The sequence below is a fragment of the Tamandua tetradactyla genome, chromosome X, assembly GCF_023851605.1.
Source record: "Tamandua tetradactyla isolate mTamTet1 chromosome X, mTamTet1.pri, whole genome shotgun sequence".
NCBI classification, from domain to species: Eukaryota; Metazoa; Chordata; class Mammalia; order Pilosa; family Myrmecophagidae; genus Tamandua; species Tamandua tetradactyla.
Window position 1 is genome coordinate 63,255,062 of NC_135353.1, and position 15,463 is coordinate 63,270,524.

At 39.0% G+C, this 15,463-nt stretch overlaps 1 protein-coding gene across 5 annotated transcripts in view; it reads right to left on the reverse strand.

Moving 5' to 3' along the window:
- ATG4A (autophagy related 4A cysteine peptidase) overlaps positions 1 to 15,463 on the reverse strand; it is a 123,772-nt gene that overhangs the window by 10,329 nt on the left and 97,980 nt on the right. For 4 of the 5 annotated variants that reach the window (XM_077145881.1, XM_077145884.1, XM_077145882.1 and 1 more), the window contains 3 exons: positions 10,127 to 10,225; positions 4,509 to 4,610; positions 4,259 to 4,331 (listed from right to left, as the gene is read on the reverse strand). In XM_077145881.1, coding sequence (XP_077001996.1) covers positions 4,259 to 4,331; positions 4,509 to 4,610; positions 10,127 to 10,225 — 274 coding nt within the window. Of the gene's footprint in view, positions 1 to 4,258; positions 4,332 to 4,508; positions 4,611 to 10,126; positions 10,229 to 15,463 lie in introns of those variants that run through there. The other variant, XM_077145885.1, reaches the window with a different exon arrangement.

Consider the following 15,463-nt stretch of genomic DNA (forward strand, 5'->3'; position numbering starts at 1 on the left):
TAAAGTCACAATTGGGGAAGATGTTAATATCAGCAGGAAACAATACAATGTATGTCCAATGTTCCTAAAGTCATGGAACACTGAGGCACAAAGGACTTGGTGTTTGAGTCAGTGTTAGCTCCTCTGCCAGAGCTCTGGGACATTCCTTGCCCAGGGACCTTAAGAATGCCACAGAATCACTGTGTCTGAACATCAAGAAGCAGGCTCTAATTTACAAACCAGAAAAATTTACTTAAAAATGATGTCACTCCTTTTGGGTGAAAGAGAAAAGTTACCAATGCAACTGATACTAAGAGATTTTGTTTTCTTAAATAAAGACATTTTGACTTATGCTGTTTTAAAAAAAGGTAATTATAATTAAAAATATAGGGCGGGGCATGGTGGCTCCACAGGCAGAGTTTTTGCCTGCCATGCTGGAGACCCAGGTTCAATTCCCAGTGCCTGCCCATACAAAAAATATATATATCTTTTGGGAGCATAGATAATATGTAGAATATGTCCCAGAAAAATCCAGAGATAGGATCTCTTACAGCTCTCTCTATCTACAGTGAAAATGCTGTTCAAGGAGGCTTATGCTCAAGATTGACTCCACCTAAGGCCTCACCGATTAGCAGCTGAAGAGAGAACATGTTGAATTGCATAACTTCAGGGGAGAAGACCCTTTGAAAAGAGATTATCTGAGGCCTAAGTGAAGTACCTTGCTATTTTCCCTTATTTTCTTCTCCTCTTGCTGGTTTGAGAGAAGACAGATTTAACCTGACTACTGCTAGGATTCTTGTGCAAAGCCCGGACAAAAGAAATAGCTAGCTCCCAAAACCAAGTAGCTCCCAGGAAAAGGTTAATTACCATTAAATTTTTATCTCATTCATTTTAATATATTGCCTTTCCCCATAATAATAATAATAATAATAATAATAATAATAATAATAATAATAATAATAATAATAATGATCTAGTACAATCATGATGAATCATAACCCTCTTAACTTAAAAAATGTGTTGTCATTTGTTTGTTGTTGGGAACCTCAGTACATTCATTCTAATCTCTTACACTTTCTATCCTGGGTTTCTGCAGCAGTTGCTAAAAAACTGCAATCCACACTCAGCAAGGAGTCAGTGATACCTAAAGGCACTACATAAAGAGGTAAGAAAGTGGTCTCAGAGATGCTTCACTGGAAGCAAGGAGTAAAACGAAGATAAAGGTTTTACTTGGATACCCAAAAAATCCAGACTACTTCTCTCACACCCACATTTCTAAAGATTTCTAGTTGATTGACAATTGGCTAATAATTGAAACGGGGCCTCATCTGTACTTTGCATGGAGTAGTTCTTAAAATAATGCTCCAGAGTGCCCAGATTTGAAGTACATTGTACCAAAAGAAGTTAGATGGTTTCAATCTTCTTATCTCTAAATCTGACCCCATATTCTTGCTGTCATTTTCATTCATTCATCAAATATTTAATGAGCACTTGATGTCCCAGGCAGCTTTATGTGCTAGTGTTACAGTAGTGAATAAGACAAATACAATTCCTGCCCTCGTGGAGTTTTCATTCAGAGACAGGCTATCAGGAAATGGACAACAGGTGATGTGGCCTGTGGGTGTAGGTGCTGATGCCACTCACCCCATTCACTTCCATAAAGTTGGTCCTGGCCGTGCCACCTCACTTCTTGCTATGGGTGGTGAATTCTGGAATTTAATAGGACAATTGCAAAAGTACCATGCTGGGGTACCTTGAGTCTTCTAAAAGATGGCAAATTGATTCCAAGGCCTCCTTGTGGTTTGTCTCCTCTGACAGATGGTAAGTTCCTTGAGGCAAGGACTGGGCCTAATTTAATACTGTATGCTGTGCACCTAGCACCCAGTAAATACTGAATGAATAAATGGGATTTTCAAACTATGTGTAGGATGGTAATCCATTTCCTGTCTTGGCTGGTTCAGGTTTCACCTCTTGATAAGAACTTTTTGCCTTCAGAATGCACCTCCCCCTGCCCCATGCTAATGGCATATGAGCATCAACCTACAGGGTGAGATACTGAATGATTATTGAGGGGCATCCATATATACTGGTACCAATGAATATAAGTATGATATACCAAAACAGATGTACACACTTACACTTTTTAAAAAATTGGCTAAGCAAAATGGTACAGAAGTTTGATGGCTTAGTGGGAGAGGTGGCATGGAGAAACTGCAAGAATAACGATGCTGGAGAAAATGTGGAGAAATAGATGTACCTAGTCACGGTTGGTAGGGAAGCTGAGAGGTGTAGGCCCTCTGGAGGGCAGTGTGGTGGTTCCAAAGGAGGCTAGGGGTGGAGCTGCCACAAAATCCTGCAACCCTATTGCTAGGCATATACCTGGAAGAACTGAGAGTGGAAACATGTATGGACATTTGAATACTGGTGTTTAGGAGGCAGGGTTCAGGATTCGCAATAGATGGAAGTGGCCTAAGGGTACAAGGACTGAGGAATGGAAATGGGAACTGTGGTGTATACATACAACAGACTATTGAGCAGCTGCAAGAAGGAATGAAGTTATGAGGCATACAATTAGGTGAATGAAACTTGAGGACAGTATGTTAAATGATATGTCAGAAACAAAAAGACAAATATTATCATGCCTCACTCATATGATCTAACTATATTATACAAACTCAGAGAATTGAAGTCAAGAGCATGGGCTATCATGTGGGGCTTATGGTAAAGGGTCCTAGATTTAAGAAGTCATATCTGTCCTAAAGTTGTAACTGTTATTTCTAAATTGTGAGATACTGTGCTATTTGTGTATAAGCTGGTAGGTCCCTGAAACTTGAGGTATTTATGTGACACCGGAGACTCTGAGTTAGAGCCCTGAAGCTATGAAAGTCAGCACTATGCCATATAGCAACTGTTAAAAAAGTTGAAAAAGTAATCGGACTTTGATTAGAGATATGAATGAAGCTGATCTGGACAGGACTAAAGTAAATCAGAATACAGGATAAAGGAGATTATGGTCCATATTTTAAAACTTCAACTTCTGTGTGAGACCAAAGGGAGAGACGTTTGTTTGGTGCAAAATTTATATTTTAGGTAGCACATTATCTAATTTAACTTGTATGATCAGTTTATTCGAACACTATAATTAAATGAAATCTTGAATGGTGTGTGAGATCTTATTGGTTTGCACAGGTCAGTGTGATACCACAATGCATCCCAGAGTAATCTGGGCAGAGAATAAACAAGTCCCTTGGGGGACTTGGGAGAAAGGAGGAAATATTCAACTTCACCATCTGGGGAATTGCTGATATTCCCACAAGCAGTGGGGACAACCAATATAATAGGCTGAGCCCTCAATCTTGGGGATTGTCCCTATGAAACTTATTCCTGCTAAGGAGAAGCTAAGCTTACTTATAATTATGCCCAAGAGTCATCCCAAGAGAACCTCTTTTGTTGTTCAGATGTGGCCTCTCTAAGCCGACTCGGCAGGTGAACTCACTGCCTCCCCACTAAGAGAGATATGACTCCCAGGGATGTAAATCTCCCTGGCAATGTGGGACAGGGCTCCCAGGATGAGTCAGGACTTGGCATGATAGGATTGAGAAAGCCTTCTTGACCAAAAAGGGAAAAAGTGAAATGAGACAAAATAAGGTTTCAGCAGCTGAGAGATTTCAATCAGAGTTGAGAGGTTATCCTGGAGGTTATTCTTATGCATTATATACATATCTCTTTTTAGTTTATGGTATATCGGAGTGGCTAGAGGGAAGTACCTGAAACTATTGAATTGTATTCCAATAGCCCTGATTCTTGAAGATGATTGTATAACTATATAACTTTTACAATGTGACTGTGGGAGTGTGAAAACCTTGTGTCTGATGCTCTCTTTACCTAGGGTATGGACAGATGTGTAAAAAAATGAGTACAAAAATAAATCAATAATAGGGGGTATAAGGGGCAAAAAAATTGGATAGATTGAAAAATTAGTGGTCAATGAGAGGGAGGGGTAAGGGGTATGGGATGAATGAGTTCTTTTCCTATTTCTTTCTATTTCTTTTTCTGGAGTTATGCAAATATTCTAAAAATGATCATGGTGATGAATATACAGCTATGTGATGATATTGTGAGCAACTGATTGTATACTTTGAATGGACGATATGTACGTGAAGATATGTCAAGAAGAATACTTTTAAAAAAGAATAACTAGATTGATGACAGGATGAGTTGGCTGGGGAAGGAAATATAAGAGTCTGTAGAATAACACAGATGCCATTCTTTTACTTACTTTAACACCTGTGCAACTGTATTTGGTCCAAACCATTCGCCAATTGATTTCCCTTCTCCTACACCCATTTGTGCTGTTTCATGTGGAAAAAATAAAAATGTTAGAAAAATATCTTCAGCAAGCTACAAACTCTTACGTTTTTGCATAAATAATCAAGCAGATGGATAACTTAGTGGAACCAAATATAAGGCAGGGGAGGGAAAGGAGCAAGTATAGGCTTTGTCTTTAAACTACTGATTTTTGACCTTACCCATTTGATGGATAGAGTAGCAACAGTCTTTCCTATCTAAGAAGCACTGTAGAATCCGTTGGTATTCTTTGGGTTGTTCTTTTTTTTTCTCCCAGTTCCAATCTTTTTAGGAAAAAAAATGGTTTAAAAATCATTTTTATAACTATATATTACCTCTCTGATCTCTTATTGTCACTACAAAATTAGAAGGAAAACAGACAAGTTTCATCTAGAAGGCAGGAATTATTAAGTGAGAATATTCCTAAGTATTGTAGTTTTGATGACAAAGACATCTGGAAACTGATACTTTCAAAGACTCAGTGGGTATAAAGTAAAAGCAAAACAAGATGTTGACCAAGGAATCGACTTAGTCTTAGGGCTGGAGTTGGACAAAATATTACACAAAAAAACACTGCGTCACAAGACCTTTCTGGTCAGCTACTCTGTGAACAGAAGGTCACCACAGAGCCCAGCAGTATATCCATATGTAATCCAAATGCCATGGTGTCTCATTCCCACACAGGCAGCAACAGCTTTTGTCCTTAACATTTTGGTAGCTTTGCCAAAAGGGTCTCATGGGGGAAAGTGCTATTCTCTCATACAACAGTTCACAGGGGAATACACATAATTCACAACTAAAGAAGTTTTAGAAAATTGGACACTGCCATTTTTACACCACCTTTTAAAATCTCAAACTGAGCTTTGGAAAAACAAATACCTTTGCTATCAGGTGTTCAAGGTTTCCTTAAGACCAAAGCCAAAACAACTATATTGGTAGGGACCCAATCCAAGTTTTAGGTATAGCCTCCCAAATCCTTCAGGGGGCCCTTATTATTTACTAGGACAACCTCAAAAATGCTACATAATCACTTCTGTAACTGGGATATACTGCCCTCATTCCCACAGCTCTAGAAACTCTGTATAATGGGACAGATTTCTGAGGCTTAGTCTACTTCCAAGGCACAAAATTTCTCTCTCCTGAGGTTTTATAGAAAATTCAAATTAATGCCTGAATTGTACTTGAAGCCAAAGGGCATTATCTCCAGGATCTTCAATTTTCTTTTACTTCTAGTATTTCTGAAACCAAAGTTTTACTTTTTTTTTTTTTTTTTTTAACGTGGGCAGGCACAGGGATTCGAACCTGGGTCCTCTGGCATGGCAGGCGAGCATTCTTGCCTGTTGAGCCACCGTGGCCCGCCCTGAAACCAAAGTTTTAAACTTCATATTCAGCACAGTCTTCAGAGGGTGAACCACATCCAACTTTTTCTTATTAGCTAATGAATTGTCCAAGTCTAGGAAATCTTAACTGGCTGGCTGCTAAGTACCGCTAAATATTTACTCAAGACAGTGTTAAGTGAATACCCCATCTCAATTTTAAAATAGCTGAACAGGAAACAATCCAAGATACTTTTTAAATAGAATTACATCTTCTAACTCAAATTAGTTACAAGAGCTTGTTCCAAATTCTTCTTGCTGCCTGTTTTGATACTGAAACAACTGAAACTGCTGACTGTGGAGGTTTTCTTCTGCACAAAATTCACTTCCAGAATAATCATCTTAAAGTTTTTTTATAAATGAGAAAAAGTTAAACAGTAAGAATGGTTCTGCACAAAGAAGCATGTGGACAGTATAAAAAATTACTGAACAAGGAGTTAGAAGACCTATATTCTATTTTCAAATCTATACTTATTTATTTGACCCTGGGCAAATCATCTCACTTTCCGGGGCCTTAGTTTCCTCATTTGTAAACCAGAAATTATGATTCTTCCCAGGGAAAGCAGATATAGGATATTTAGTGCCATCAAGTATGAGAGATGGAATAAGAAGAAAATATTTGTTACCTTGCCTGAAGAGAAAGGAATAAGCCTTAAAACCTCCCCAGATCCTTCCTATAGCCTCTCTGATAACTATAGCAAGATCTGTGAAGTTGTATAGTAGAGAAAAGGGACTAACATATTCATAACTCTAAACCTCAATTGCCAACAGCCAATGAGTTCAGCCCAATTTCAGCCAAGGTGTCTATTCTAGTTTGCTAGCTGCCAGAATGCAATATACCAGAAACAGAATTTAATAAGTTGCAAGTTTACAGTTCTAAGGCAGAGAAAATGCCCCAATTAAAACAAGTCTAAAGAAATGTCCAAACTAAGGCATCCGCAGAAAGATACCTTGGTTCAAGAAGGCCGATGAAGTTCAGGGTTTCTCTCTCAAGTGAGAAGGCACATAGCAAACACAGTCAGGGTTTCTCTCTCATCTGGAAAGGCACAACACAGCTGTGTGGCAAACACAGCGTCATCTGCTAGCTTTCTCTCCTGGCTTCCTGTTTCATGAAGTTCCCCGGGAGGCATTTTTCTTCTTCATCTCCAAATGTCACTGGCTGGTAGACTCTCTGCTTCTCGTGGCTATGTCATTCTCTGCTCTCTCAGAATCTCTCCTTTTTTCCAAAATGTTTCCTCTTTTATAGGATTTCCAGTAAACTAATCAAGACCCATCTGGAATGGATGGAGACACATCTCCAACCAATCAAGTTTAACAACTACTCTTGATTGATTCACAATTCTGGGGAGGTGATCTAATTAAAGTTTCAAACATACAGTACAGAATACGGAGTAGAACAAATGGCTGCCTTTATAAAATGGGATTAGGATTCAAACATGGCTTTTCTAGGGTACATACACCCTTTCAAACTGGCACATTCCACCCTCTGGACCCGAAAAAAGACATGTTTTCCCCATATACAAAATACATTCATTCTATCACAGTATCAGAAAACTTTAACCTTTCTAGTAACATTACAAATACAAGGTAAAAAAAAAATAGTACAGAGTCAGTTATATGCATGGTCTGCCTAAGGCAAAATTCTCCTCAGGTGGGCGGGCCACGGTGGCTCAGCAGGCAAGAATGCTTGCCTGCCATGCCAGAGGACCTGGGTTCGATTCCCAGTGCCTGCCCACGTAAAAAAAAAAAAGAAAAGAAAAAAAAATTCTCCTCAGGCTATGGACCCGTAAAACTCAAACAAGTTGTTTACTGCCAATAAACAAAGGAGGAACAGTCATAGGATACATATAACCATTTCCATAGGGAGGAAGGAACACAGGGGTCATCGGACTCAAGCAGTTTTGAAAACCCACAGGGCAAAGTCCATTAGATTTCAAAGTCTGAGAGTCATTTACCTTCAGGGCTTTAGAACACGGCAGTCCCACCCTTTCCAAGGGCCTACGCAGAGGCCTGCCTCTCCCCAAATGTAACCTTTGGGGACACTGGGGAGACCACCTTTTTCTCAGCTCCACCCTCTCCAAGCATCAGGGCTGCACCCAGGCTCTCTGCCATCTCCAGGGCACATGATCAACCCCTCCATGTGGTGGCAGCCAGGCTCTCCCCAATCCCAAAGGAATGTGCTTCACCCTCTCCAAGGCCTGAGGCAGGCTGACTCTTCCACTGCCACGAGGTAGAAAGCCCACTCTCTGCCTTCGGGGCAAACTCACCTCTCCACATGCTTGGGTAAGTCCACTCTCCTGGCCCGAGGCTCCTTGACTTCAGACCCTGGCCTCCATGGTTTTGACTCTGAAGTAATTTTTCTTCCAATGTGTCCCTTCTCTGTCCCTCTCAGTCCCAATTGGCAGTGATTCTCTTTATAAAGATCTCACAACACTCGTTGGCTTTCTATGTAGTAGCCTCAGATCATGCCCATCAGACATAAGGAGTTTCCACAAATCCTTCCTGGATAACTTCATGTCCAATCCTGGCTTTCTCTGAAATGACTGACTGGTTCCACATTTGGCCAACTCCTCATGTGGGGCACTATTTTCTGGGGTCTCCCTCCTGGAAGCCCAGAATTTTTTCAGAACATCAATTTCTGGTTTCTTCGTACCCAAAAGTTCAGTTCTCATCTTATCTCTCTCCTGTCACATTTCACTATAAGCTGTGAGGAGAAACCCAGGCTGCACTTTCCACATCTAATTTGGAAATCTCTTCTGCTAAATATCCAAGTTCATGGCTTTTAAAATCTGCCTTCCAGCCAAAGCCACTGGCTGGCTGCCAATTTTGCCAGATTACTGCCATTTTAAAACAAGGTTTGCCTTCCTTCTAGTCTCTAATAACACGTGCCTCATTTCTGTCTAAGGTTTTATCAGAAGTGTCTTTAGAGTCCACATTTCTACCAACAGACTCTTCAAAGCATTCTAGGCCTTCTCTATAAAGCTCCTCACAACTCCTCCAAAATCTTCCCCTTATCCATTTAAAAAGCTGTTTCAATTATGTTTCATATTTGCAAACCACTCAGCAGCATCCCACCTCTCTGGTATCAAAATCTGTTCTAATTTGCTAGCTGTCAGAATACAATATACCAGAAACAGAATTTAATAAGTTGCAAGTTTACAGTTCTAAGGCAGAGAAAATGTCTCAATTAAAACAAGTGTAAAGAAATGTCCAAACTAAGGCATCCACAGAAAGATACCTTGGTTCAAGAAGTCCGATGAATTTCAGGGTTTCTCCCTCAAGTGAGAAGGCACATGGCAAACATAGTCAAGGTTTCTCTCTCATCTGGAAAGGCACAACACAACTGTGTGGCAAACACAGCATCATCTGCTAGCTTTCTCTCCTGGCTTCCAGTTTCATGAAGCTTCCTGGGAGGCGTTTTCCTTCTTCATCTCCAAATGTCACTGGCTGGTGGATTCTCTGCTTCTCGTGGCTATATCATTCTTTGCTCTCTCAGAATCTCTCCCTTTTTCCAAAATGTTTCCTCTTTTATAGGATTCCAGTAAACTAATCAAAACCCGCTTGGAGTGGGTGGAGACACATCTCCAACTATTCCAGTTTAACAACCACTCTTGATTGAGTCACATCTCCAGGAAGATGATCTAATTAAAGTTTCAAACATACAGTACTAAATATGGATTACAAGAAATGGCTGCCTTTATAAAATTTGGTTAGGATTAAAACATGCCTCCTTTCAAACTGGCACAGTGTCCTTTCACTCCCTCATCCCCAGGCTAAAATGGACTTTCACCCAAGTGTTTGACTGACATCCAGTGAGAGTCATCTTTCAGATGCTGACAGGGAAGCATGCACAATTCTTAAGAAAGCAAGATTCAAAATTCAATCAACAATGATTACCAGAAGGTTCTTAATGAAGTGGGCTCCTGAGGAAGCTAATTTAAGGATTCCTTCATCATCAAATAGACAGCCTTAGTGAACCAAAACCGAAATAGAGCCAACTCCCTCATTAGGCACCTCCTTTAGGTCACTTACATCCTTAACCAGGTGGATATTTCAAACGAGGTCAAGAAACAGACTTACCACCACACCCTTTCCCTGCTCACTTTGTTACCTGATATATTTAAGGACTCACTTTAACAATAGTAAAGAAACTCTAAAAGACACACCTGTCTCAATGTTCAATTTTGTCCCAGAAAAATAACTCTCTCTGGTCTGGTAAGTCACTCAAGGAAATACCAGCTGTTTCCTCTTATGAGGGACCTTGTCAACTTCTGAGCTCTAACATTTGAGCTTTCAGAGAGCATTTTAGGACCTGGTGGTTTTGTTTCTGAGTGTTCCTAAAGCTCAATATCAATGTTAAACTGGCAGCAACAAATGACATTGCAGTGGCTTTGGAGGCAATTTATAGGACAAATTTAACTCACCCCTTCCCAAGTGTCTACAGATAAGGGCTTGAGCCAGCATCATCTGTCCACAACGTAGCATACATCCCCAGCCAGCATCTGATGAAGGGCCTGTTCCCCCTGTTGGCAAAAGGAAGGAAATGAATATGGGTTCTTTAAATTCTCCTTTCCCTAAACATTGGCACATTTGGGGATCATTTAAGATGGGCAAACATATATGCTCTGAAAAAAGAAGCAAGATATATACCTAGAGATCAAATAGAATTTGGATATAGGGTTGGAACATGCAAAGGTAGTGCTGAGTTAACCAAAAGGAGTTCTATGGCTAAAGACAAAACAAACACACAAAAAACCAAAACTTGCCCTTAGGTTTTTTGCTTGGAGACTTCTAGGTATACATGCAATTTTTTTTTTAGATAATTGCCATGTATAACTACCAACACTTAGTCCATTACGTTTCATCATCTGCCTGACCAAACCTTGCTTTACACAGCTCACTTCCGTGTCCCTGAACTTCTCAGGAAAGCCAGTCTTACCTTAGGTAGGAAAGAAATGCCACCAAAGGAAATCATCAAAAAGATTTGGGAGGCTCTTAACTTTTTAACATATACATTACGAAGATCTAAGCATAAAGAACAGCAATGTAAAACAGAGGAAAGAGCACTAGATTAGGCATCAGAAGACCACTTTCTAGTTACCTAATCCAAATTTCATCTATAGACTGGGGATAATAGCACATACCCTGCTTACTAAAAGTAGGTATGTTAAGAATTAAATGAGAGAATATCTGTGAAAGTGTTCTGCAACACATAGGGGATGATGCAAATATCTGGTGTTATGACTACGGTTCTATGCAAAAATAATATTAATAAATCAGAAATGTACTACATCTTTATAAGGTACAAAACAATCAATAAATGAAATAAGACACAGGGTTCTATTTTAAGAACATTTAATGTAAAGAAAATCCCAACTACGTGGCCAGAGTGAAATCAATATCCTTTTTCAAGGTACCAATGAAATTAGATAACTTGGATGACAGAGGAAACATTTTGCTTTAATTTCTTTCCTTTCCCAACATGAAAATAGAAAAGTATGCTGGAAGCATTATCTTAGAAGACTATATGTAAAGGAGTCAACAACCTTGTAAGACCAGTGAGCCATGGTGACTACCTTTCCTTTTGTTGTCAGGACAAAAGGAGAGTTGCTAGAGCAAGATGGGGAAGACTGAGCCAAGAGCTCTTTGACTCTTGCTAATGGTAGGACTACAGAACAGATTAGTATGTAAAAATTGCAAGGACCCACATACAGAAGAAATAATGAATTGCCAAAACATTGTAAGTTTTAACTGCAAATGCTTTCCAACCTTGCAAAGAGCTCTTCTTCTAGAGAAAGATACCAGTTTAGAAACACTGAGTAATAAAGATTGTGCTTAGATAGTTTCCACAAGAGAAAAAATGTATCTGTGGACTTCATTTTGGCACTTATTAGAAAGGTTGGTTTCACTCCAATTAATAGGCACATCAAAATGGGTCAAACAGAATTTCATTCAGAAAAGTAGCTTCCATTTGAGTTTGGTGACCTTTTCCTACAGGGCCATGATACTAGGAAGAGATCACCCAACTTGCAAATATTTTACAAATTTTCTCAAGAGGGAATATATTCACTTAGTTTTAATTTTTTGTTGCTCCTTTATGTTTATTAAGCTATATATAGTGATACTTAAAACAATAGATTGTTTAGACCAAAGACACGTTAATACCTAAAGAAAGCAAAAAATTGGTGCATTTTCTAGTATGTGGTACAGGAATGTCTCAATTTTTTCCCTTAAAAATATGACGTAATAAGCATAATTGCCGTTTTGTTTTTTCTTGTATTCAGGAATAAGATATACTTAACATATATCTGAATTATCCCACAAAAGAAGGGAAGGATTGCATATTTATTTTCTTACGTGGATTTTGGGAAAATAAATGCATAAGAAAGGGAAAAAACAATGATGTGTCATAAATGAAAAATATATTCAGGCAGAAATGAGAAGACACTCAATATGGCAGAACATAAGAAAGGAAATAAATATAAAAGTAGGTTTCAACAGAAGTGAGGGACAAAAAAAGGTATGAGGCTTAAAAAGGCTAAGAAGCAAAATGGCAGAAGACCTGTATTATCAGTAGTGACTTTAAATGTAAATAAATTAACTCTGCTCTCAAAAGGCAGAAATCAACAGAATTGGTAAAAAAAAAAAAAAAAAAAAAGACCCAACTATATGCTATCTGCAAGAGACTCACCTTAAAGTGAAAGATACAAGTAGGTTATTGGTAAAAGGATAGAAAAAATGTACCATGTGAGGAGTAACTAAAAGAAAGTTTGGGTGGCTACACTAATATCAGAAAAAGTAGATAAGTCAAAAACAGGAGGGACAAAGATGGCCATTACATACTGAAAAGGGGACACTTAAACAGGAAGATGTAACAATTAATATATATGCACCTAACAGAAGAGCCCCAAAATACATGAAGCAAATACTGACAGATTTGAAGGGAGAAACTGACAGTTCTTATGAGACTTTAGGGTGATGCAAAATGAGCCAGAAACAACAGAACAATTATTGTATGGTCTCCTTTAGAAAACATTTATGAGAAAACAGGGGCCTAGATTGTAAGCTCTTATAGCAGTCACATTTAGTCCAGAGCGATAATTGTTATTTCTGGATTTTGAGGGGATGTTTTATACATGTATAACTTGGTATTTAGAGATAAGAACAAAACCAACCAGGTCAGGACTAAAGTAATTCAGAACACAGGGGTAAGGAAGACACTGTCTACATTTTAGAACCTCACCAACTCTTTGAGACCAAAGGAAGAAGGTTTATTTTGTCCAGAACCTAAATTTTCTTTAGCAGATAATTTAATTCAACCTGTCTCGATAGCTCATTTAAACAACTGAAACACAGGGAGCCCAGAATAAGAATAAGGGCATTTAATCCTGTATAGCTTAAAGTAAGGCCTGGATATACTAAGAAGATAATAAAAAAAATATGGGCAAAGAAGCCCCTTGAGAGATGGGAGGGAAAAAATGGAACTATTAACTTTTACTACCAGGGAAACCCCTGATACTGTGTCAAACTTTATGGACACCCAAATCATTAAACTAAGCCCTTGATCTTGAGACTTACTCTTGTGAAGCTTATGTATGTAGCATAGATGCTTAGCCTACCCATAAGTATTCCTAAGAGTTACTTCTGGAAGACCTCTCTTATTGCTCAGATTGGCCTTGCTCTCTCTAAGTCCAACTCTGCAAGTGAAATCATTGCCCTCCACTCTATGTGGAACATGACATCCAGGGGTGAAAGTCTCCCTGGCGGCATGGTAGATAACTCCCAGGGATGAGTCCAGCCCTGGCACCATGGGATCAACCCATGCCATCCAGCCAATCCTAAAGAACATTTAGGGCAATGTATAAGATTCTACAAAGGTTCCAGGAAGTAGGGTAACTTTCTGGAAACATACAACCTCTAGATGGGTCTCTGGAACAAATAATTCCCAAAACCTAGAGGGGCCAGCCTCTTTAGAATACCAGCTAGTTCTATCTTTTTCTATCCCATATTACTGACAGCCCCTTCCAATGCAAAAAAGTTAGACTGGACACAGCCCAAATACCCCTAAAGAGTGGGAGTAATATCAAAGGTGAGGGTGGAGTTATACAGAGAAGGTAGGGTTTAACAAATGAGTATGATTGCTGAATCACTATACTGATATTTCTTTTAGTCTCTAGTATCTTAGAGCAGCTAGAAGCAAAAACCTAAAATTGTGGAACTGTAACCCATACCAAACTCTGAAATCTGTTCTATAACTAATCGTTCTGCTGTGCTTTGAAATTTATTACTTTTTTGTATATATATTATATTTCACAAAAAAGAAAAAAAGTAAATTGTGATGATAAAAAATACTTATTCCTTCTAGCCTCCAGTGTTCTGGAGCAGATAGAAGGAAAAATCTGAGATGCTGGCATGGTAGCCCATGACAAACTCTGGGATCTGTCCTGCTACTATTTGTTGAAGAGAGCTTTGAAAACTATTGCTTTTCTCTTTCTTTGCTTTATATATATATTATATTATGCAATTAAAAACAGTTAAAAAATAATAGGAGACTTTAATACACCACTCTCAATAATGGATAGAATGCCAGGCTAGAATATCAATAAGGAAGTACAAGATTTGAATGATTCACTAAACCAGCTAGCCCTAACAGACATATATAAAACACTGCACCCATAAAAACAGAATAAACATTCTTCTCAAATGCACAGGGGTGCATATACCGGGTCACAAAACAAGACTCAAAAAATTCAAAAATATTGGCTGACCTGCACAGATGGGTCACATCTGCTCCCAATCCACAAAGGCATAAGGCTGATATGCTGACCTGCTGCCATAGCTCTACACATGTGCACAGAGGGCCCCGGCCTTAGACAAATGCACACCAGGGATACACACTCCAGGCTGGTGCACCCTCACAGCTACATCCTCCCTGGCTGCTGGGAGCCCACGTTTACAAGCATCAGCGTAACATCCCCAGCCTACATCTACACCTGCCATGAAACAAATCACCACACTGAGTGCCCCACCCTGTACCCTGCTCCCTGCTGTACAGCCATCCCTCAAACACAGGGCCTTACACTACTGAAAGAAATCAACTCCCAAAGTAAATCAATCAAGATATTTACATGACATGAAGTCAGCAGAAGATCACTAAGCATATCACAATGCAGACAGATATAGCCCTGCCTGATGACCAAATTAAAACACCAGAGGAGACACAGACACTGGAACAACTAATCAAAGATGTTCATATAACTCTACTTAATAAAATAAGTGGGATAGCAAATGACATAAAGGAGTTCAAGAAGACAGGAGAAGAGCATAAAGAGGAATTTGAAAGAATAAATAGAAAAATAGTGGATATCACAGAGATTAAAGACTCTGTTAACCAAATGAAAAACATACTTAAGGCACACAACACCAGATTTGAAGAGGAAGAAGAAAGAATAAGTGATATAGAGGACAGGAAAACTGACTTTGAAGACTCAAAACAGCAAATTGCAAAAAAGATGGAAAAATTTGAATTGGATCTCAGGAAAATGATAGACAAAACAAAGCATGCAAATATAAGAATCATTTGTGTCCCAGAAGGAGAAGAGAGGAGTAAAGGGCTAGGAAGAGTAGTTGAGGATATAATGGGGGAAAACTTCCCAAACCTCATAAAGGACATAAATATACAAGTCAAAGTAGTCCAAAGAACTTCAAATAGAATAAATTCAAATAGAATTTCCTCAAAGCATATATTAATCAGTCTGTCA